This window comes from Pinus tabuliformis, chromosome 8 (genome assembly GCF_031772625.1).
Source record: "Pinus tabuliformis cultivar Carrire ecotype Pingquan chromosome 8, CPIR1, whole genome shotgun sequence".
Lineage (NCBI taxonomy): Eukaryota > Viridiplantae > Streptophyta > Pinopsida > Pinales > Pinaceae > Pinus > Pinus tabuliformis.
In genome coordinates, this window is record NC_142294.1 from 1,446,005,694 (window position 1) to 1,446,028,841 (window position 23,148).

Below are 23,148 nucleotides of genomic sequence, written 5' to 3' on the forward strand. Positions count from 1 at the left end.
CTGAAAGAGGAGGAAATATTTATGTGGAGCCAAATCTCATCACAGGGATATGTCACTATAGTAAGGATAAAGTATCCTATTAAACACCCACTTAGACCAATTTGGCCTGTTGGACATGTGTTAAACCCCTTTGTTGATGGATGGAAACCAATTCCAGGTAGTAAAACACCATCCCTCACACATAGACACAGAAAAACTTTATACCTCCTGGGATTTATAATCTGGGATGTTTACATGGCAGCATCCTGTCCCAACCACTAAGCCAACTAGTCAAACAAAAGATTCAGAGACAAACTCCAGTAATATAGCAAGTGTCAGTGGGATTGAATATCAAGGTTGAGAATCTGTAGAAAAGCCCACAAAAGAATAGGCTGAATAGATTGGCAATCGATCCTACACAGGCATATTCAAAACACACTGAACAACCCTAATCAACTGAACAAAGGCACTAAAGCAGGATACTGCGCTCTCGAATAATATATATGTTCCAGAACTGACTCGAGTAGCAAAAACTGATTGCTTTCACTAGTCAGCCAACTTAACCATTCTGCATCCTGGGGAGACGCAAAGCCTATGGGATTTCATACCAATCGGAATGAATAAGAGACAAAAGGCTTTATAAATTTCAGGAAGCCCAAGACCTAAAAAACAGTAAGAACATGAAGAAAAAAAATGTCTGGAACCGAACCCTCCTCCCATTGCCCATTACTAAGCAGTAACTTCCAGTAGGATCTTGGACTTTATAGAGTAAGCACCATGCTGTCTGCATAATGCAACTTGAAATTTCCAATAAAAAGATTAAAAACATTTCATCTTGTCTCTGAATAAAATGAAGAATGAATGAAGAAAAGTTACTGGATAGTTTCCAAAGGACCCACTGCAGTTTTAGCCATGGCCCCGGACAAAGCTCCACTGGTAAACTCTCTAAATGATCTGCCTTTAAATAATGTCTGCATGCATATCAAGATTAATAGGTGAGAGAAATTGGGATTCCCATATCAATATAAAGAGATAGTGCAGTCGGAGGGTCAGCATTTTCTTCAAGTAAAATTTACTGCGGTGGGTTTAGTATGAAATTCTCTCTACTCGGTTCAGTAAATAATACTTAAATCATTGGGATTGAAATTTGAAATTGAGGATCTCCAATGTTCTACTCTGGATTCTGTACCAAGGGTAGAAAATCATACTTACTTGGAATGCTTTGCGCAGATCAGGAGCCTGAAAATTTTCTTTGCTGGGTAGTTTGTCTAACTTTGCCTCCATACTTTTCATAATTAAGGGATCCATGGTGCTCAGAGCCAACAGCTCTATGACTTGAAGTTATGGGATTTTCACACCCCACCTCAAGTATGGACTGTTAATCTCAGAAACCCAAATGCCATAGAGGAGACCCACAATACCCATTGCCCGCCTGCATGGTGCCAATAATCCTTTTTAGGTTTCAGAACAAATCCATGAAAATAGTTTGTTGGATCAATTTTGATTATGGAGAACGATGCTATATAGTGGTTAGCCCACCTGTACATAATACTTTCGGTAATTACGCCGTAAGGCGTTTCCCTCTGAAATCCATCCCCCTTTTGCCTACCTGTCATCCTTGGACACCGTACGATTAGATGTTAGACGATTACAAAGACTTGAACCGTCGATCCTTGTGATGCTCTGTGTTTCCCTCGCTGCGAAGGAAAGAATCGTTCACGTAAGGGTGGGTGCGGGGTTAACACCGTTTCGCCTCCATTAATCCCGACATATTTACAGTCGAAAATGGTCCATTTTAGGTTTAACGAGCAAGCCCAGGATGGCTACTCAAGATGTCGAGATGAAGGACTCAACAGCCGCGGTCTCCAATTCTTCTACGCCATCGCCTCCTTCGGTTCTCACGCGTAAGTTCTATGAGATTTTGCCATTGCAGGTAGTGCCTGTTTTGCCCGTGTTTGTGTTGAAATTGAGGCATATTTGTGGGTGTTGCAGATCTCAAGATTACTGGGCTTCTAGTGCCCCCCGACACACGAGAGTTAGCATTGATAATCTACTCTCGAAAATCAGCGACAAGGCACAGATTTTGGGCTTCATCACACCCATCGCCATCGCTGGGAGCTAAGGCTGCTTATAGCATGGTGATTACTTCATGCCTTCAATGATTCCGGGCTGTAAATGGTGATTTGGTGATTATTCTTTGGATTTGGTGTGTCTTTTGCAATTGTTGTAAATGGTGATTTGGTGATTCTGCTTTGGATTTGGTGTGTCTTTTGCAATTGTTTTTTTAAGGTTTCAGGCATGGGGATCTAGGTGGGTGTTGGTTATTTAGCGATTTTCCTTATGGGTTTCTATTATTGTGAATGTTTGGCCAGGTTTCATATTGATTGCCTCGTGATTTTCTACGTTTCTATGAACTTTTAGTGCTTATGTGTTGATTTTCATGGGTTTTTGCCTTGCAGATACCTGCTATCTTGTTTTCTCAATGGTGTTTTTGGTTGATTTTCTATCTGGGTGCTTCTGTTTCATGGCTTCCATGGAATTTATGCCTAACGGTGAAATACCCACATAACATGCCTATTGGGAGCTGATCTCACGTGTCCTGTTGCCGGTTTTGTGCCTTGGATTTCTGTCTCATCTACACGCTCTGTTTTTTGTGTCTATGATCTGTGCTTCAGGGGTTTTCCAGAGCTGATCTTTATTGCTGTAAATATCTGAGCGAGAACCTATGGATCAGAGTTGTAGAAATCAAATCAGACCCATGTGTAGATAGTACTATACTGCTGCCTCAGAGAGCAGGGAAAAACCATTGCAAGAAATCCTATAGAGATTTTGATAAAATCCCAAGACCAGCTTATTTGACCCTTGAAGCAAATGACTTTTCCCCCACAGAGATTCCGAAGCGGTTCTTCTATGATATCCCGATCCAATTTTGTTCCTGGACATTTTCTTGTTTTTCTAGCATCACTTTAGGTGTTTTAGGCATAGATTTGCATCTGGGTTTCGGTCACAAGACATCAATCAGATCCATATAGGATTAGAATGTCTTCACTGGTTTGTTTTCCATGGATCTCTGGCAATGAGCTCTCTTAAGATGTTTTTTCTTTTGTGAAGAAGCTCAGGGATCAAATTGACTCCATATTTATTACGCATCCGCATTCTCACCATGGCCTAAGGTCTAGACTGGCTGCTGACAGATTTGAGATCTTATGCATGTATGGTCTTAAGCACAGTTCTAGACCAGATTAAATTGTCCAGTATTTTGCAGGCTGTTGCATGGCTATATTTTGGGTGTCTATTAGCTTGGTTCTGTTGTTTTCTCTCTTTTGATATTGGCATAATAAATTTTGCTTTGCTGGGTTTCTGAATTTGGAAAAATTATATAGGCTGTGAAACCAGTTCAGTTTATTTGAGATGGAGGTTCCCGAATGGTTTTCTGAGGCCACCAAACCCGGTAATACCTCAGCTCATGATTCTGAGACTTAACTTCTTTCCTTTCCTCCATCTTTCAAGCAGTAACCCTGTCATGATTTTTCTGCTACAGCAGCGGGGAGGTTTGCTTATTATTTTTGTCTTCACCATCAGAAATGCGGGGCTATCGCAGTCTGGAGGTGATTGGGAGCTGATCTCACGTGTCCTGTTGCAGGTTTTGTGCCTTGGCTTTCTGTTTCATCTACATGCTCTGATTTTTGTGTCTATGATCTGTGCTTCAGGGGGTTTTCCAGAGCTGATCTTTATTGCTGTAAATATCTGAGCGAGAACCTATGGATCAGAGTTGTAGAAATCATATCAGATTCATGCCTACCCATGCCAGTAAAGCAAGTGTGAGCTTATGCTTTTTTTGATGCCCCATTGGGTTGTAATAGAGCTAGTTATTTGAAGTGAACTAGACTCGTGCATTTTATGATAAGAGGCTTGCACAGGAGGTTAATGGTGATGCCCTTGGAGAGGTATGGGTTGACTTATCATTTTGTTATTATTGTGATTAATATATCTTTATCCTTCTGTAACTGTCTCATGTTTGGGAAAGTTTGTAACTAGTTGTAATATGTTGTTCCGTCACCTTCCAGGAGTTCAAGGGATATGTCTTCAAAATTATGGGAGGATGTGATAAGCAGGGTTTTCCCATGAAACAAGGAGTTCTTACTCTAGGTCATGTACGCCTGTTATTGCACAGAGGTAAAATATTAATCTTCAGAATTTTATTCTTGTATGATATGTTATCGTATAGTTTCATACCAGCAATTTAGTAGATTATTCGGATCAATATTTATTATCTTTCTCTGGGCACCCCCTGCTTTAGTGGGTATGGAAGGCGTAATGGTGAGAGGAGACAAAAGTTTGTTAGGGGATGCATTGTTAGCCCTGATATTTCTGTCTTGAACCTAGTCATTGTTAAGAAGGGTAACTACCGAATCTGTTTATTTCATTGATGTGGATATGTTGCAATTCTTGATCCCCTATATTACTTGCATGAATTTGTGGACCTTCTATTTGTAGGAGAAAATGATCTTCTGGGTCTGACGGACACTGAAAAACCAAGGATGCAGGGACCTAAAAGGGCATCCAAAATCAGAAAATTGTTCAATCTTTCCAAAGAGGATGATGTTAGGAAATATGTCAACACATACCGTCGAACTTTTCAGTCTAAATCAGGTCTACAATCGTACCTTATGTTAGCGTTAATTTCTCCTAATTTGATTTGTTTTGTACAATTTTTTTTTTGGAACATCACCTATATTGAATAAGTGCATCTTAATAGCAGTAAGTATGATGTCATCTAAGAATTCATTTTCTCTTATTTTTCTATTTTCAGGTAAGACACGAAGCAAAGCTCCAAAGATTCAGAGGCTGGTAACACCATTGACTCTGCAAAGGAAGCATGCTAGAATTGCAGAAAAGAAAAAGAGAATTGCTAAGGCCAAGAGCGAGGCTGCTGAATATCAAAAGCTCCTTGCTTCAAGGTTGAAGGACCAGCGTGATTGCAGGAGTGAGAGTTTGGCAAAAAAGAGAGCATCCCGTGTTTCAGCTGGATCAAAACCATCAGTTGCTTAGTATTATGTGCTTTTATCTATTTATGTGAGGTGAACTCCCTTGCTTTGCATGGCATTGTACTGAGTGCAATTTTAAAATCGGCAAGCAATGATTTTCTTATTGAGTATTGTTTGAGAATATATAGTCTTGGTATACTTTGATGAAGGCTCAGACTGCAAGATTTTGAATATATGTTAGAAACTGTAATTCAAAAGCATTTTTTGCAGCTTTGGACAAAAGAAAAGTACTTTTTATTTTTATTTTTAAATTCAAGTGTTTTTATTTAATGATTCTAGTTCTTGCTATGGCTGGAACAGGTAGGGTTATATATCTTGTATCTTTTCCTTGATGTTACTTTTGGATTGCAGCCCTTATGATATGTATGGTGCACACCCCCTGCCTTTATGCTCCTCAAAATACATCATGATAATTATTTTCTATAGTTTGGCATTGTGTGATGTTTTTATTATAAATTGAGTCCAGCACAAGCTATATTGGTAATTTGGCCAAGTTGATTATTTTTGGTACCCTTTGATCTGAGGTGAAACTCAGGTAGTGGTAATGTTCCCCAAAATATTTTCTTATATACCTGGTTTAACTGCAGAAAGCAAGGAGTACTTAATAACAATACATCTTGGCTTGTACTTTGAAAGCACAACTCTGAACTTAAAACACAATTTATGTTTTTTTAATGTATTTGTGAAATTTATTCGCTATTGTTGCAACACTTGCCCATATTATACTCTTCAATGGAAGGTGAGCTTTCTTGTAACCTTTTATTTGTTTTCCCACACATTATATATTTCTTCCTCCCAATTGAACTATCCATTTTCCCATAAAATCCCTATGAATAGGGGCAACAAAATGAATTTCGTACTCACCAGAAAACCATGCTACTTCCAGAGATCAATAAAAATTTCTAAAACTGAAAGAAAATGAGCTTATGTTGTTTCCTTTTTCGTTTATGAACAAAACTGATATTGGAAGAGATCCAGTTATCTTGCCTTACAAGAGTACATAAAGTAAATCAGTACATCAAAACCTTTCCCATGCCTACCCATGCCAGTAAAGCAAGTGTAAGCTTATGCTTTTTTTGATGCCCCATTGGGTTGTAATAGAGCTGGTTATTTGAAGTGAACTAGGCTCGTGCTGAAATTTATTTGCTATTGTTGTGAAAACAACAACCAGGTTACAATGTTGTTGCGGAATTTATTATTGGGTACTTATTGCCTGGAAAACCAATTGCCAATATCCTTTTCAAGACTTATGGAAGAATTAGTATAGTACATGCTCTTTCTTTTCTTGTAGACTTAAAGCTTGGGCACTACATGAAGATTCCTCCACGTTGCATGTATGTTGCTTAGGTGTGGCTCTTATAGTTTTCAGTTTTCACTTCTTCTATAGTGTTCAATCTTATAAAATAATTTATAAACCATAAGTATCATTTTTTCATGGGGTTCAGTTTTTTATTAATTATATTTGAGTCCAGGGGCTAACTTGTGGATGTACACAGCTTGTGGGCACAATAGTTGCAGGTACAATCAATCTCTGCATTACATGGTGGATGCTGACAAGTATAGAGAATATTTGTGATGTGGACTCTTTGCCTCCTGACAACCCTTGGACATGTCTAAAGGACAGAGTAGCCTTCAATGCATCAGTCACATGGGGCTAATTCAAAATTTTGATTAGGTTTTATGTAATACAAGAGGTTGCATTAGTAAGTTTTGAAGTTACAATAGTAGTGATTAAAATCAATTTGCAATTATAATATTACTGATTATAATGGCTAACAAAAAGTTGATAAAAGAAGCCCACAAAACCCCAAAGAATCCTTATTCAATCTCCATCCCAATTATGGTATTCATATACATGAAATACATTTTTACTTAGCTTTGTTATGTTGTTTTCTCTTTTTTGATATTGGCATAATAAATTTTGCTTTGCTGGGTTTCTGAATTTGGCAAAATTATATAGGTTGTGCAACCAGTTCAGTTTATTTGAGATGCAGGTTCCGGGATGGTTCTCTAAGGTCACCAAGCCCGGTAATACCTCAGCTCATGATTCTGAGACTTAACTTCTTTCCTTTCCTCCATCTTTCAAGCAGTAACCCTGTCATGATTTTCCTGTTGCAGCAACGGGGAGGTTTGATTATTATTTTTGTCTTGACCATCAGAAATGCAGGTCTATCGCAGTCTGGAGGTGATTGGGAACTGATCTCACGTGTCCTGTTGCAGGTTTTGTGCCTTGGCTTTCTGTTTCATCTACACGCTCTGATTTTTGCGTCTATGATCTGTGCTTCAGGGGGTTTTCCAGAGCTGATCTTTATTGCTGTAAATATCTGAGAGAGAACCTATGGATCAGAGTTGTAGAAATCAGATCAGACCCATGCCTACCCATGCCAGTGAAGCAAGTGTGAGCTTATGCTTTTTTTGATGCCCCATTGGGTTGTAATAGAGCTGGTTATTTGAAGTGAACAAGACTCGTGCATTTTATGATAAGAGGCTTGCACAGGAGGTTAATGGTGTTGCCCTTGGAGAGGTATGGGTTGCTTTATCATTTTGTTATTATTGTGATTAATATATCTTTATCCTTCTGTAACTGTCTCATGTTTGGGAAAGTTTGTAACTAGTTGTAATATGTTGTGCCGTCACCTTCCAGGAGTTCAAGGGATATGTATTCAAAATTATGGGAGGATGTGATGAGCAGGGTTTTCCCATGAAACAAGGAGTTCTTACTCCAGGTCGTGTACGCCTGTTATTGCACAGAGGTAAAATATTAATCTTCAGAATTTTATTCTTGTATGATATGTTATCGTATAGTTTCATACTAGCAATTTAGTAGATTATTCAAATCAATATTTATTCTCTTTCTCCGGGCACCCCCTTTTTTAGTGGGTATGGAAGGCGTAATGGTGAGAGGAGACGAAAGTCTGTTAGGGGATGCATTGTTAGCCCTGATCTTTTTGTCTGGAACCTGGTCATTGTTAAGAAGGGTAACTACTGAATCTGTTTATTTCATTGATGTGGATATGTTGCAATTCTTGATCCCCTATATTGCTTGCATGAATTTGTGGACCTTCTGTCTATAGGAGAAAATGATCTTCCAGGTCTGACGGACACTGAAAAACCAAGGATGCTGGGACCTAAAAGGGCATCCAAAATTAGAAAATTCTTCAATTTTTCCAAAGAGGATGATGTTAGGAAATATGTCAACACATACCGTCGAACTTTTCAATCTAAATCAGGTCTACAATCGTACCTTATGTTAGCGTTAATTTCTCCTAATTTGATTTGTTTTGTACAATTTTTTTCTTTTGGGAACATCACCTATATTGAATAAGTGCATCTTAATAGCAGTAAGTATGATGTCATCTAAGAATTCATTTTCTCTTATTTTTCTATTTTCAGGTAAGACACGGAGAAAAAATCCAAAGATTCAGAGGCTTGTAACACCATTGACTCTGCAAAGGAAGCGTGCTAGAATTGCAGAAAAGAAAAAAAGAATTGTTAAGGCCAAGAGCGAGGCAGCTGAATATCAAAAGCTCCTTGCTTCAAGGTTGAAGGTGCAGCATGATCGCAGGAGTGAGAGTTTGGCAAAAAAGAGAGCATCCCGTGTTTCAACTGGATCAAAACCATCAGTTGCTTAGTATTATGTGCTTTTATCTATTTATGTGAGGTGAACTCCCTTGCTTTGCATGGCGTTGTACTGAGTGCAATTTTAAAATCGGCAAGCAATGATTTTCTTATTGAGTATTGTTTGAGAATATATAGTCTTGGTATATTTTGATGAAGGCTCAGATTGCAGGATTTTGAATATATGTTAGCAACTGTAATTCAAAAGCATTTTTTGCAGCTTTGGACAAAAGCAAAGTACTTTTTATTTTTATTTTTAAATTCAAGTGTTTTTATTTAATGATTCGAGTTCTTGCTATGGCTGGAACAGGTAGGGTTATATATCTTGTATCTTTTCCTTGATGTTACTTTTGGATTGCAACCCTTATGATATGTATGGTGCACCCCCCTACCTTTATGCTCCTCAAAATACATCATGATAATTATTTTCTATACTTTGGCATTGTGTGATGTTTTTATTATAAATTGAGTCCAGCACAAGCTATATTGGTAATTTGGCCAAGTTGATTATTTTTGGTACCCTTTGATCTGAGGTGAAACTCAGGTAGTGGTAATGTTCCCCAAAATCTTTTCTTATATACCTGGTTTAACTGCAGAAAGCAACGAGTACTTAATAACCATACATCTTGGCTTGTACTTTGAAAGCACAACTCTGAACTTAAAACACAATTTATGTTTTTTTAATGTATTTGTGAAATTTATTTGCTATTGTTGCAACACTTGCCCATATTATACTCTTCAATGGAAGGTGAGCTTTCTCGTAACCTTTTATTTGTTTTCCCACACGTTATATATTTCTTCCTCCCAATTGAACTATCCATTTCCCCAGAAAATCCCTATGAATAGGGGCAACAAAATGAATTTTGTACTCACCAGAAAACCATGATTGAAGGTCTATATTCATACCATATCGTAACATACATAGAACTTAAAGTCAACTTACACTTTTGATATATTGAAGGGTCAGAGTGAGTTGAGATTGATGGTGAATATTCATATTAGGTTGTAGCTTGCAGAGTTTTTAACCATAAGTTACATTCCAGTGAATCTAACAATGAATATCAATAATGGTGATTGAATTTTTAAATGGGTGGAGTTAATAGAATTATAACAAGTGGGTTCCGCCCAATATTCCCACTATCTATTATTAGGTCATTTTAATGGTGGTAATTAATAGAATTTGTACTTACATTTACATTAATGGTTTAAAGTACATCATTTTAATTGTGGTAATTAATAGAATTTATTATTAATGGTTTAAAGTACATGTTATCACTGGGAATTTTACCGTGCTGTGTAAAGGAAAATCCCAAGGTAACATTGAATTAGTTTTTAGATTGGAAGTGGACCTTTCCAGCTTAGAGAGAGTTATCTCTCATAACTCAGTCACCCTGTGTCACCTCAATAACTCGTTATTTAATCAGTATAATGGCTAGATATTATGTACGATAAGATTTAAAATGTTGTAAGACAGTGAAATATCCATTGGGCATGGAGTTATGATAATTAGCAAGAAATCTAATGGATCCATTTAAAATGTTGTAGGACAGACTGAAATATCCATTAGGCATGGAGTCATGATAATTAACCCGAAATCTGATGGATCCTCCATTACTTGGGTATGGATATTAAGGGTTAAAATCTTGTAGGACAGAGTGAAATATCCATTGAGCATGGAGTCATGATAATTAGCAACAAATATGATAGATCCTCCATTACCTGGCTATAGATATTAAAAGCAGGATAGATGAAACTTTCTTAGATTATCGGTGTAGTTGAAAGTTGAATGGAGATGATAGTCCACTACAGTAGAGCATCCAACGAGGATGAGTTCTAAAGTAGCTTTAGATGGAAATGAAAGTATTTGATTGTAAGAAAATAAAGCATCAATGAGAAATTCTAAAATATTTGCTTTCCAAAAATGAAAGTATTTGATTGTAAGAAAATAAGACATCAATGATAAATTTCAAAATATTTACTTTCAATAAAAGATTGAAGATTACATATAAAATAAAATCACCTAGAAAGAAAAAAATTCAACATAAAGAAACAGATAGGAAAGTAGCATCTCAAGAATCTTTGGACCATAAAATCAAGAATTTTTGGTCCAATCAGATTCAATTAATCTCAAATTTACACAGTAATTTTTTCTCTCTGAAACCGAACCCTTTGTCCTTTTTTCATCTGTTTTATAGAGATATTACATATGTTTTTTCCTCTGTTTTATAGAGATATTACGTATGTTTCAGATCCAAAATCTGTGGAAAAATATTAACTACGAAATATTCAACACAAAATTGTACACTGCTTCCTTTCTATTTTTTGAGGGGCAATGTACACTCTGAGTATCCACTTGTGATATTAAAACAATGAGCTCTGAGGTCAATATAATGCTCAGACTTACTGAGAAACAAGAGCTGGAGATATTCAATAGAAAAAGATAGAGATGGGAGTTTCAATGGACAATCTGCTTCAAACAATTTCAGCTCACGGAATTAGGAATCGATTTCAATTATTATGCCTATATATAATTCATTCTCTGATGAAGGATTCGTGGTAGAAGGACCTTGAAAAAAACCTCGTTCCTCAGATTTTGGCAAAGATGATTAGATTTCAGAAATGACAAATCAAACACCTGTAACCATCACTGTTGTTAGATTTATCCCCAGCAAAATCTAACACTGAAAATTCAAATTCACCAAAGAGTATTTCAGAGGAAAATCATTGTGATAATTGAGTAATATGGAGAACAACTACAGATCCGTGCTACCAGCATTTCTCCAGGGAAAATAACCTTGCAAATTGAAACCCAACGACACCCTCTATGAAGAAACCAGAAATACCAGGAACCCTTGTCTTCTCGTCAGATCTACCAAAAGATTCATATAACCTAAGTAATTTCAATACTCTTCCACAAGAATCCTCAGCAAACATATCAGTCTTCAACAGTCCAAAGGTGAGAAATCTCTTCAGAGATGACTTTTTGCTTTGGCTCACTGTTTCCAGTAATCCATCTTTCACAATCTTAGAAATGAACTGTGTATGCAAATAGCCACGCTTACAAAGATAGAATTAGATAGAAATGAGGGTGATGAATATGCAATATAAAACCAATCAATAAGATGCTCATTGCTATCATTGTTACAGTCACGCATAAGTCAATGTCATGCAATCAGTGTTACTCTTACAGCATCAACAAATCGTCAAGGATTTGTCACACAAGGTTTCTGTCCTGTGTCAAGGTCTTTAGCTATTAGTGCTATTGGTGAAGCTTCAGACCTAGGATCACAACTTGAAGATAAGAAACTGGTAGAGCCTCCTAATCTGAAGATAAATATCACAGATACCCAAAGAAAAGCTCGGTCTTCTCAAGTAATGGTGCTTCTAAGTTTGCCACTGAGGCATGACAACACAAAATTGTACATTGCTTCCTTTCTATTTTTCTGAGGGGCAATGTACTCTGAGTAGCCACTTGTGATATTAAAACAGTGAGCTCTGAGGTCAATATAACGCTCAGACTTATTGAGAAACAAGAGCTGGATATATTCAATAGACAAAGATGGAGATGGGAGTTTCAATGGACAATCTGCTTCAAACAATTTCAACTCACGGAATTAGAAATCGATTTCAATTATTATGCCTCTATATAATTCATTCTCTGATGAAGGATTCGTGGTAGAAGGACCTTGAAAAAAACCTCGTTCCTCAGATTTTGGCAAAGATGATTTAGATTTCAGAAATGACAAATCGTTGTTAAATTTATCACCAGCAAAATCTAACATTGAAAATTCAAATTCACCAAAGAGTATTTCAGAGGAAAATCATCGTGATAATTGAGTAATATGGAGAACAACTACAGATCCGTGCTACCAGCGTTTTTCCAGGGAAAATAATCTTCCAAATTGAAACCCAACAACACCCTTTATGAAGAAACCAAAAATACCAGAAACCTTTGTCTTCTCGTCAGATCTACCAAAAGATTCATATAACCGTAAATAATTTCAATACTCTTCCACAAGAACCCTCAACAAACATATCAGAGCACATGTCATTGATGAGGGCCGAAGATTTCAAAAAGGGGTTCTGGACAGCGGCTAGCACATGTGTCCTAGGAAATTTGTAGATGTAATTAACTTGAGAAGTTTGATCCGCAGACATAATTCATATGAGAAGTTTGATCCACCTACAAAAGAAGAGAGATAGTGAAACACAACATGACATAGCCTTATAAATTGTAAACCCAACAAGCCATCGAAACCCTAGTAAAAAATAAAACAAAAACTTTTCAAAACAATCGTCAATTTTCCAGAAATCCTTCAACCGCATGGAAGAATCGTGCATTTGATATGCATTTTCACCCTCACGCACACTGTGTTTTTGTATTTTCATTAATAAAACATAATATAATTATGGGTTTGGGTTTAGAAATTGTCAAAAATAAAGAGTTCAGGTTACCAAGATGAAAAATAAGAGTCAACCTTAACAAATATCCCTGGACTCCTGAGCTGAATAAACTCCAATGACAATACCTATCTTGTGTCTTAATTAGCAAGGCCCAGAATTATGTGCAATATAAATTCTCTTACCTGAATAAGGAGGAGAAAAATAGAATTCCAAATAAGAGACTAATTATTTTAATTAACTAAATAATAATAAAAAGTAAATTAAATCACCTTTATTTTACTAGATTATTTACAATGATTTTAAAACATACTTTCAGTGTTACAACTATTAATTTTTTATGAATATATGTGATTTAGAAATAAACAAATTCAAATTAAAACTCATTTACTATGATTTTAAAGCATACTTTCAGTGTTAAGCAACCATTAAAATTTTATGAATAAATTTGACTTCACAAATAAATAAATTCAAATTATGAGTAGAATTTTTTTGGGATAAGTTATGAGATGCAGAAGATTCCCAACCATGGGTATGATACAAGAGAGACTAATTATTTTTATTAATTAAATAATAAAAAAATTAAAATTATTATGATTTTAAAGCATACTTTCAGTGTTAAGCAACCATTAAAATTTTATGAATAAATTTGACTTCACAAATAAATAAATTCAAATTATGAGTAGAATTTTTTTTGGGATAAGTTATGAGATGCAGAAGATTCCCAACCACGGGTATGATACAAGAGAGACTAATTATTTTTATTAATTAAATAATAAAAAAAATTAAAATTATGATTTAGTTCTAATAATCATCTTCATCTTATTGGAGAGAGACTAATTATTTTTATTAATTAAATAATAAAACAAATTAAAATTATGATTTAGTTCTAATAATCATCTTTATCTTATTAGATTGTTTGCTATGATTTTAAAGCATACTTTCAGTCTTATACAACCATTAATTAGTTGTTATGAATAAAAGTGACTTTAGAAATAAATAAATTCAAATTGAAACTAAATTACTATGATTTTAAAGTAAATTCAAATTAACTCACATGTACAATTTATAGTGTTCTTCCTACCTCTCCTCTCCTTTGGTTGTAGCTTTCCCATTGAGCAACTTGGTAGCTTCATAGTCATGAACAATGATTTATACGCAATAGTAATTCAATAATTAATAAAAAATAGTGTGAGGCACCCTAAATCAATTTCATTTCTGCTACATCTCTACATTTCATTTAGATTTGCCCATTCCCATGTCCTAATTGTTCCTCAATTTATGCCTTACGGCGTTTCCTTTGCAACATTTGGTGCAAATGCTAGTAATAAACAGAACCAATTGAAGTGCTATTCATTACTCTATTGAAGAAGCGTATCTTCGTTTGTAGTATAACTAGCAATTGTCCCAAAAGGTACAATGAGAGGCTGATAGGATTACTAAAAGGAGGAAACCTCTATAGATAGGCAACGAAACTATTGAACATGGTAATTGAAAAGCGGCGAATTACATTTGCAAATATTAAAACAAATCACTTACATTGGTGGTTCACATTATAACTAAAACATTAAGTAATTGTAAGATGCTTTTCATAAGATGCGAAATAATGGACAAAAAGCCAATCCGGGAAAAAAGCATCTCATCCTTCTTGACATTGCAAGAACGCTAGTAGCTTCATTAAATAGTTGAGGCAAGATACAAATAACAGAATTACCTCTCCTCCTCCATGCCTAAAAATTGCTTCCTTTGCATGTTCCAGAATTTAACTTTGTCAGATATGGATTGTCATTTAACCATTGCTTCCTCTGCTCTGTTTCTTTGGCACAAAGCAAAAATGATACATGCTACCCACGGGAAGTGAATGAGGAAAACTCTGCCTTTAACAAAGTCAAGAAAGTGAATGGAAGTAAAGATCATACAGCTTCAGCTGTTGATGGTTGTCAAGATCAGGCATGGACAATGGATAAGTTGATGGATGGTACTGGGCTTGAAGGTTCCATAAACCACTATCTGAACTGTACAAATGAAAAATCTTATGAGAAGGGTGGAATTAGGTGGTGTAGAGCTGATCAAAGGGAGCTTGCAAAATTGTGATCTGGCACGGGAGTGCACCTTTTAAAAGCAGTGACAAATTTAAAGAGATGGACATGTCTAAATCCAAAGATGCAGTTTTTTCAACTTCTGTTAGCAGGTTTAAATCTCCATATCAAGAAGAGAAGGGCTTGAACTCCTTGTTACTTTATGGCCATTCACCCTCAAGTTCAGAAGCCACCGAATCAGAAGTTGCCCATAAATCATCCTCCACTGATTACCGAGAGAGAATCATTAGGTGATTTTGGTTGCCCCATGATGTCTCATAAAATACTATTTTTCAAAGGTGTGTAAAATATACTTGATAAGCAGGGGCATTTTTGTCTTTGTAATTCTTGTTCTTTGCAAAAGCTAATATGTATATTTACAAAAAATCTCTTTCACAGAACGTGAACAAAAGTCCATGATAAATTGGCAAACTATATTGGCACATCCATTCAATGTCCACTTTTTTAAATATTCTGGGTTGCCATACAATTTTCAGTTCCTTTTGAGTCTTAGAGAGTTTATAAACATGCAATACATGGAGAACCCTGCATTAAAGATATAGTGATAACCATAACATGAAGGTGTCATTGACAAAGGCTTCTTGCTAATAAATCTGGGTATTGGTAATTTATTCTTATTTTCTTGGTGGCTCAAGCTAGTCATTATTGTTTGGCAGATACAATCGCAGGTTAACCAGCTCCGATGGAGAAACAGAATATCTGGAAGCTGATTATACCAGGAAGTCAGACTTATTGGATGCTCTTCGACATTCACAGACTCGGGCTAGAGAAGCTGAGAAAACATCATATAACAGTTTTCTGAATTAAATTTCATTAATTCATTTAGAAATTGATTATACAGATATTTCATGTCTGCAGAATATCTTCCTAAAAACATATAGAACACATAAGAAGACTCTATTAAATCTATGAGAAAAATGGATTGTCAACATGATGAGGAAGAAATGGCATTGTTTTCTAAAAACTGTATGCATATTTGTTGCACGGACAAGATTCATTTGTGATTTCAGAAATGGAATTATTTACATGCCGAACATGCAAGAGATGGTTGTAGAACTATTTCAAGCCAAATGTTTAGCCATAAAATACCAAAGTTCATATATGTATACTACAAGGAAAAGAGAATGCCCAACCAATTTACTGATTACATTCACAGTCATACAAAACTCTGTAATTCCATGATTTTCATAAATAGATCTTGACAGAACGAGAACAAAACAACAGAGTTTGGTCCAGAGCTAAAATGCTCAACTTCCGTAATAATATGAAGATCCTGAAGTCGACAGGGACAAGTCACTCTAGACATGGAGATGTGTTTGGAAAGATATAACTAAACATATATACAATGAAAGTATTTGTTGGCTTCTAAACATATGTACAATAAAAGCATTCTATTATGTAGAGATGTGTTTGAGCATGTGCAGCTAATCATATATGCATGATGGGCCATGGCATCGGCAACACCAGTGAGTGTTTATTGTGGTGCCATATTGTGCGAGTTGTTCCTGCAATTGATGGCGCATTTGCCTGTGTGCGTCCCTTTCATGAATGTGAATTGTCATCTTAAGTATTTGCCTTATTTTTTTTAACAACTTGATGGCTGGGCGCAAATGGTAAAGTGGCATTGATTGTTGTGGCAGGATCCTTGTCTGCATATCTTGAAGCGTAAGTTCTTGTCGCTGAATTTCTTCGCAACACTCGTACAACCTTCGTAGGTAGCATGTATTCATACCTGTTGTCGTCCAAAAAGGAAACATTGTAAGTGACAATGAATATGTTTGACGATTTTGTTTGAATATTCGAAATAAATTAACGATTCCAAACGTTTATAAAATCATATGAAACTAAATGTAATAGCAAGCAAGTATATGTGAAACTTTGTTATGTAGTGAGTGGTGTTTACCATGTGGGTAATTCTGGATGAAAGGTTGTACGATTGGTTAAAGTGTATTATTCTCAATAGATTTTGATGCAAGGAATGATTCCTCTTGCTGTCTACACTTAAGATATGGATTCTTGTGCATCTATGCAATGCGGTAGAATGGGAATGCTGGATTGATGTGTATGTCTGCCAGAGACCGCACTCTTGAAATTGCAGTGAATGTTAGCCCTTGCCGTTCTCTAGTGCCGATGTCCACTGTTGCTTTGTCTAATGTCATCCCTTGTGACTTGTGGATCGTTAAAGCCCATGCCATTTGAAGTGGTATCTGACGGCGTGCACCCCTTGTGATGGGAGGAATGGGTACATATGTTGGGTGTGAAATGTACCACGGTGTTCCTTTGTATTGTTGGAAGTCAACAACCACAAAGGATGGTAATGCTGGGGGCTTTGAGTCAATTGAATAAATTACTGAGATGACCTTCCCAAGTGTGCCATTGACAAGGCCTGCATGTACCCATAAGTTGCTGGTGAGAATAACTTTTTGTTCGTTGCATAAGAGCACCTTTGCAGGCAGGTACTCATCTTCTGTTGTAGTAGGATTTTTTTGCCTTTGCTGTTCCGCAGAGCAAAGTGCTACTGGGATGTTCAAATTTTTGAGCATTTTCTTATTATGCAAGACAACTGTGTTGTTTGTTGCAAATAAGTGCATGGAATCGTTGAATGTGCATTTCTCTTCATCTGTAAGAGATGAACTTGTTCTTGACATTAGGTTATGCCAATCTTCAAGTGTAGATATTCCATTCCTAAGATTTGCAAGTATTTGCCGGAAAGCAATCTGGGACGGGCTAGCTCCTTGTTGACGGAAAACGGTTGAAAGTGTTATGAATATGTCGAAGCTGTGCCAAAGTGCAGTGCCACGTGATGTAACAACGTATAAAGGAATGTCTTTTACAGGTGGTAATTGGCCTAGATCTCCGACAAGGATAATTGAGCGATTACCAAATGGTGCATTTCGATGAAGAGGGAATGCCTCTCTTAGACGATCGTCAATGCGAGAAAGCATTTTTGGACCAATGAAGCTCATCTCGTCGATGAGGATGTATTCTACATGACGGAGTTGGTCTTGCAGGTGTAGGAGCGGCTGGCCTTCGAGAGGATGCATTGCCTGGATAGGGATACGAAGGGCAGAGTGAATTGTGAGGGCATTTATGTTGAAAGCTGCAACGCCGGTTGGTGCAAGTAACAGTAAAGGGTTTTTATTGGCTGGCGAGTTTTTGGCAAATGCTTGGTACAGACATTTAATCAAATAGGATTTTCCTGTGCCAGCTGTTCCTTGTACGATTTTTTTGCATGTGGATTTTGGCGAAGCGGTTTTGAAGTGTGAAAAAACAGCGGTGAAAGCCATGCTTTGGGTAGGGGATAATGTATGATCATGGGGAAGGTTGGAAAATGGATGATGTTGGTTTTGAATGGTTGAGCGGTGGAATTCAATGAAATTGATGGCAATTTCTTGCAGGGGGGGAGGGACAGTATTTTGTTCCCAAGTGTGGTTGACATCGAAGTCGCGGTAGCCAATCATGTCGAGGTCATAAATTGCAATATTGTAACCTGGGTGTAGTTGAGAGAGAATTTTCCATTCATTCATTTGCATGGAATCAAGGGGGGTGTGTGGGGTAGATTGATCTTTAGAAGGTGGGCTTTGTGGGTTTTCGGGTTCTCGATGGACATGCCATGTTGTATATGCACCCTTTTTTTGTTCCCAATGTGCAATAATTTCTGCATCAGTTGAGCCGATATCATCAGGGAGTGTTCGGAAGGGGAAATACAAGAGTAATTCACTCCAGCAGAAGGTGGCATAAGAAGGATTAGTAGAGGAAGGAATGACATTGTAATGGGGCAAGACATGTACAATCGTTGCGGTGGATAAGTGTTTCCAGTGGTTTCTTCTTCGCTGGGCAGAGTATGACCACGAGCGAGCAGCTTCAAGGAGGGGCAGTGGTTCTAGTGAGGCTGGCCTGTCCATATATGCAACGATAAAGTTTGGTGTCGGACCAGGATTTTCAGTATCTTGCGAAACACGTTTGAAAACAGACCTGCTGACATTCAAAGAATGGAATGTATGGCTGCAAAGAGAGAGAGGTAGTTTTTGTAACATGTGGCATATTTCTTGTGCACCAATGTCTCTATCTACAATGGTTTCTGTAAGGAGTTTTCTGATGACACCATTGGTAGGTGCTTCCGGAAGGGCACTTTGTGATAGCCGCAACAGCATTTGGCGGTAGCTCTCAGATCTTGTCTCCGCTTTTGTTGCATACTTTGAAATATATTTTAACACAGCATGGCGAGAAAGGACTGGTTGGCAATCAACATTTGCTCTCCAAATAGAGAGTAGGTCGGCGTTGTGAATATTCAATCTTTCGTCATTGCGAGCAGGGACATAGGTTTTATGACCCTTACCATCAATGAAAAGTGAAGACGTGGACTTCAACTCCCACGGCACTCCATAGCGGCAGCTGGACACATTGTCTTTCTTACGAAGACAAGAAGATTCATGGCACTTTGTATGACGTTGAACGCAGTTGACGAGCTCTGTGTAGTCTTCAAACTGATTGGACGCGAATATTGTTGCTGTGTCAAAGAGACACGGGTTATGAACTGTTGACTGGTGAAGCGAAATAGGTCGTTGTTTTGCTTGACGTGGATTCCAAGCAGTTACGTAGCGGTCAAAATAGTTTTGTGCATTAGCAACTTCTAATGCATTGTCCCAATCAAGTGTGTCCATGTTTGGTGCATTTTGTAGCCAGAGGAAGCCATGAATGTGTGTGGATCCTCTATGTTGCCATTCGTATCTGAATATAACATGAAGGGTACATTTAGTTAATACATGTTTATGCAATGTATAAAATTGTTGTAGAGGGAAATGGATATTGAACAATACCTGCACCAGTAGTCGGTTGCATGGAGGCCTTTTTGAAGGATTTCTTGAAGGAAAATTGTAAATCTACAATGCATATACTGGGCTGTTAGGTGTGGGTTTTTAATTATGTTTTGGATTTTCCATTGGAAGGGGTTGACTGAATTGGAAAGAACATTGGTGGGCATGATTGTGTGCAAGTCCTGCCATTTAGTATCACCGTTGTTGGCAAGTTGTTCTCAATGTACTTTTTCACGAAAACACTGGCTGTTGCTTGGCTATGGTGGCGCATTAGAATGTTATAAAGGTAGTAGCGGAATCTTGGGTGTTGGCCAAAGCGGTTGTCAAGGTAGTGCATCAAGTGCAAAGCATATTCATGCATTTCAACTTTTGTAAGTCTGGGTTGCATGATCATTGCGATGCCTGTAGGGAATAGTGTGGGGAATGCCATGGAAAGGAGGCCGATGGTGTTGTATTCATTTAAAGCAGTTAAAGATATTGGAGGCCAATCGATAGAGCTTGTTGAATTTGAATGGGTCAAGTGCAAATAGTTATAAATGTGGTCACGCTCAGTACATGAATTTGGGAGGACTGGAACGAAAGAAGAGGGTTGGATTTCTAATGCAGGTACCATGACATCAGGATTATAAGTGGAGTCAGTAGTGGTTTGATGGGGTTCGAAAGAGGAGGTAGTTACACTGTGGAGAAGAGAAGAAATGTCTGTAGGGAGTTCTGGCAGCGTAGAAATTGCAGATGAATTCAGTTGAACATCACGGTAGTAAGTGTCATATTTTATTTTGTATTCAAGGGCTGCAAGGACACGTGATTTGCAAACATAGAATTCGTAAGCCTTTTCAGATGGATTTTTCCTTTTCACAATGAGGATGTCTAGGTCAGAGAGCATCCGGGGTAAGTATTTGGCAATAGTGGTGATGTCCTGGGGGAAGCTGATTGTATGGCCACTATATTTGTATTGACCACCACGGGAATGAGTGACTTGTAGAATGGGGTTGACACGTGCGATGAGCATTTCTTGAACTTGTGTTAGTTGGTGAAGGACGTTGGGTTGTTCTCCAGGGTCCATGTTGTTTAATGCAAAAAAACGATTGGTAGATTTAGATGATGCACAACGAAAACAAGAGAGTCTACCATGGAAGAGCTTTGTTTTCATTCTTGGGTATGCTTCCCTGCATATTGTGCAAACATGTAAGGTCGAAAGTCCATCAATCCTTTCTCGGAAGCAACGGTGTTCTTCGTTTAGGGGAGGGTTATATTGGATATGATGAATGTGTGGTGGGTTGGGTTGTATAGGTGGGAGAGCATTTGAGGTGGGAAGGGATGCAGAGTGAGTTGTAGGGTTGTTGTGGTGTTCATAAAGTAGTCGACGACGTGCATTTATTTGGTCCTTTTGTTGTGCATAAAGAATACGTCGCCTCTTGTTCTTGGCCTCAATTTGATTGTTTGGTGGCATATCTAAACAAGTACAAGTAACAGTTGTTAGTTTTCATAAACAAGTAGTGCATGTTTGGTATCTCAATTTTTTGGGTGCACATCTATTGTGAAATTAAAACATTATATTTTGAACGTAGATTTAATTTTTTTTTTTTTTCAACATCGGTGAAGGTAGGTAGATTAGGTAGAAGGGAAAACATGCAAATAGGAATGCTATGAAATCATATGTTATTTCAGCATCTATCTTTGGGAGGCGAGAAAGAAGAGTAAAAATATTCCGTTCCTTTTTTTTTCAAGTTTTTTTGTTTGAAATGTTTGTGCGAAAAAATGAATAGCTTAGCAAGCAAGGGATCAATAAATAGCATGTAGACAATGAACGAGAAACATATGTAGTGACCCTTTACAAATTTTGATATAGTATACCCTTTACAAATGTTGATATCTATATTATGGAAAATGTAAATGACAAACATACATATGTTGGAATGACTGGAAGAGAGTATATGCACTGGAAATTACAGGTTGCATCATAATAAAATGGGTGTGTAATTTACAACAAGATGAGACAATTAGGTATGTGGAAATGTTTGTTTATGTACAAACAGGCGTGGTAGATGAAGCCCTAAGAAAAAGGTCAAAGGCGGCGAACAATAGGTTGTTTTGAAGCGGACAATGATTGAATGTCAGTGAGTGCTTCCTTGCATGCAGAGGCATATTGAATTTCTTCTGAATTGATCAGTATTGGTTGCAATCGTTGAACACCGTTGAAGTAATTTGTTTTAATGGAAAGTGATAGCTGGAAGCGGTGCCCTGAAATCTGGCCACAAATTTCCTGTAGATCAGTTGGTTCGATAGAAAGTAGGAATAGGTATTTTGCCGTGACGCCCATGAGCTCGTTCCCTACATCATTGAAAACTGTGACGTTTTGTAGATTCCCTGTGTGGTCATGTAGCTCAATTTTAAGTTTGTAACGGTAGTCACATTCTGGGAAGTCACCGTTACATTTTGTACAGTGCCAAAGATTGTTAGAGTGCTCCATAACCTTCTTCATGCATTGTTTTCCATTGAAATCTAATGGACATGCTAGAAAGTAGAAGTCGTCCATATGAAGAGCATTTTAATTGTTGCTCGAACGGAAAACCAGATTGCTTTATCAGAGGGCTGCATGCCAACAATTTCATGAATCGTCTTTCGCGGTAGGGCACGTTTCGAAGCAACACCATAGTTTCTACTCAAAGATGGAGAAGAAGAGCTATAACCGGTTTCACGGAACCATGCATGTAGTTGGTGAGTTTCGTCAACTTGTGGATTTACTGTGAGAGTGCTCGTTGGTATCGTCCCTATTGTGGTGCCATTAAATTCAGACACGCGACCTCCTTTGATTGCAAGAATTGGTGGGTTGTCGAAAGAGTAGAATTCAGAAAGATGCTGTCCTATATAGTCACAGTGGTCTCCCCATAATGTTACATCAATGCTAAAACCTGACTTGTCCTTTAGTATGAGTGTTTTCCTTAATGTTTCACTTCCATCTTTTCATCGAATTGTTGATGCAGGTGACGTGGAGGTAACAACACCAATGACATCCACATTTGTATTTGGAGTTGCACTTTTTACTTCAGCAATAGTCTTGAAGTGAAAGCTTTGGTAAGGAAACGTTGGATCATCTGTGGGACATGGATTGATAGTGGAAGCAGCAAACAAGTAAATCTCCCATTTGTTCTTGAGGTGGTTGTAGTTTGGATTTTCCTCTCTCAC

At 37.4% G+C, this 23,148-nt stretch overlaps 2 protein-coding genes across 2 annotated transcripts in view; both read left to right on the forward strand.

Moving 5' to 3' along the window:
* Nucleotides 1-2,041: 2,041 nt before the first annotated feature.
* LOC149241151 (small ribosomal subunit protein eS6-like) lies at nt 2,042-5,269 on the forward strand. Its single transcript, XM_089367450.1, has 6 exons — nt 2,042-2,117; nt 3,521-3,926; nt 4,047-4,153; nt 4,262-4,380; nt 4,477-4,632; nt 4,793-5,269. Exons 3-6 carry the CDS (start codon nt 4,074-4,076, stop codon nt 5,029-5,031), a joined length of 594 nt encoding a protein of 197 aa, XP_089223576.1. The 5' UTR covers nt 2,042-2,117; nt 3,521-3,926; nt 4,047-4,073; the 3' UTR covers nt 5,032-5,269.
* Nucleotides 5,270-5,314: 45 nt separating this feature from the next.
* Nucleotides 5,315-23,148, forward strand: part of LOC149241152 (small ribosomal subunit protein eS6-like) — a 76,874-nt gene continuing 59,040 nt past the window's right edge. The window contains exons 1-6 of the mRNA XM_089370452.1: nt 5,315-5,327; nt 6,988-7,055; nt 7,146-7,343; nt 7,468-7,551; nt 7,672-7,758; nt 7,855-8,005. Of these exons, the coding sequence (XP_089226578.1) occupies nt 5,315-5,327; nt 6,988-7,055; nt 7,146-7,343; nt 7,468-7,551; nt 7,672-7,758; nt 7,855-8,005 (601 nt within the window). The remainder of the gene's footprint in view (nt 5,328-6,987; nt 7,056-7,145; nt 7,344-7,467; nt 7,552-7,671; nt 7,759-7,854; nt 8,006-23,148) is intronic.

Excerpts from the sequence above, each read along its gene's own strand:
- LOC149241151 (XM_089367450.1), top strand. The coding sequence starts at position 4,074 with ATGGGAGGATGTGATAAGCAGGGTTTTCCCATGAAACAAGGAGTTCTT. Across the intron at positions 4,154-4,261 it reads GTACGCCTGTTATTGCACAG|GGGCACCCCCTGCTTTAGTG; the intron begins AGGTAAAATATT and ends TTATCTTTCTCT. Across the intron at positions 4,381-4,476 it reads CCTAGTCATTGTTAAGAAGG|GAGAAAATGATCTTCTGGGT; the intron begins GTAACTACCGAA and ends TTCTATTTGTAG.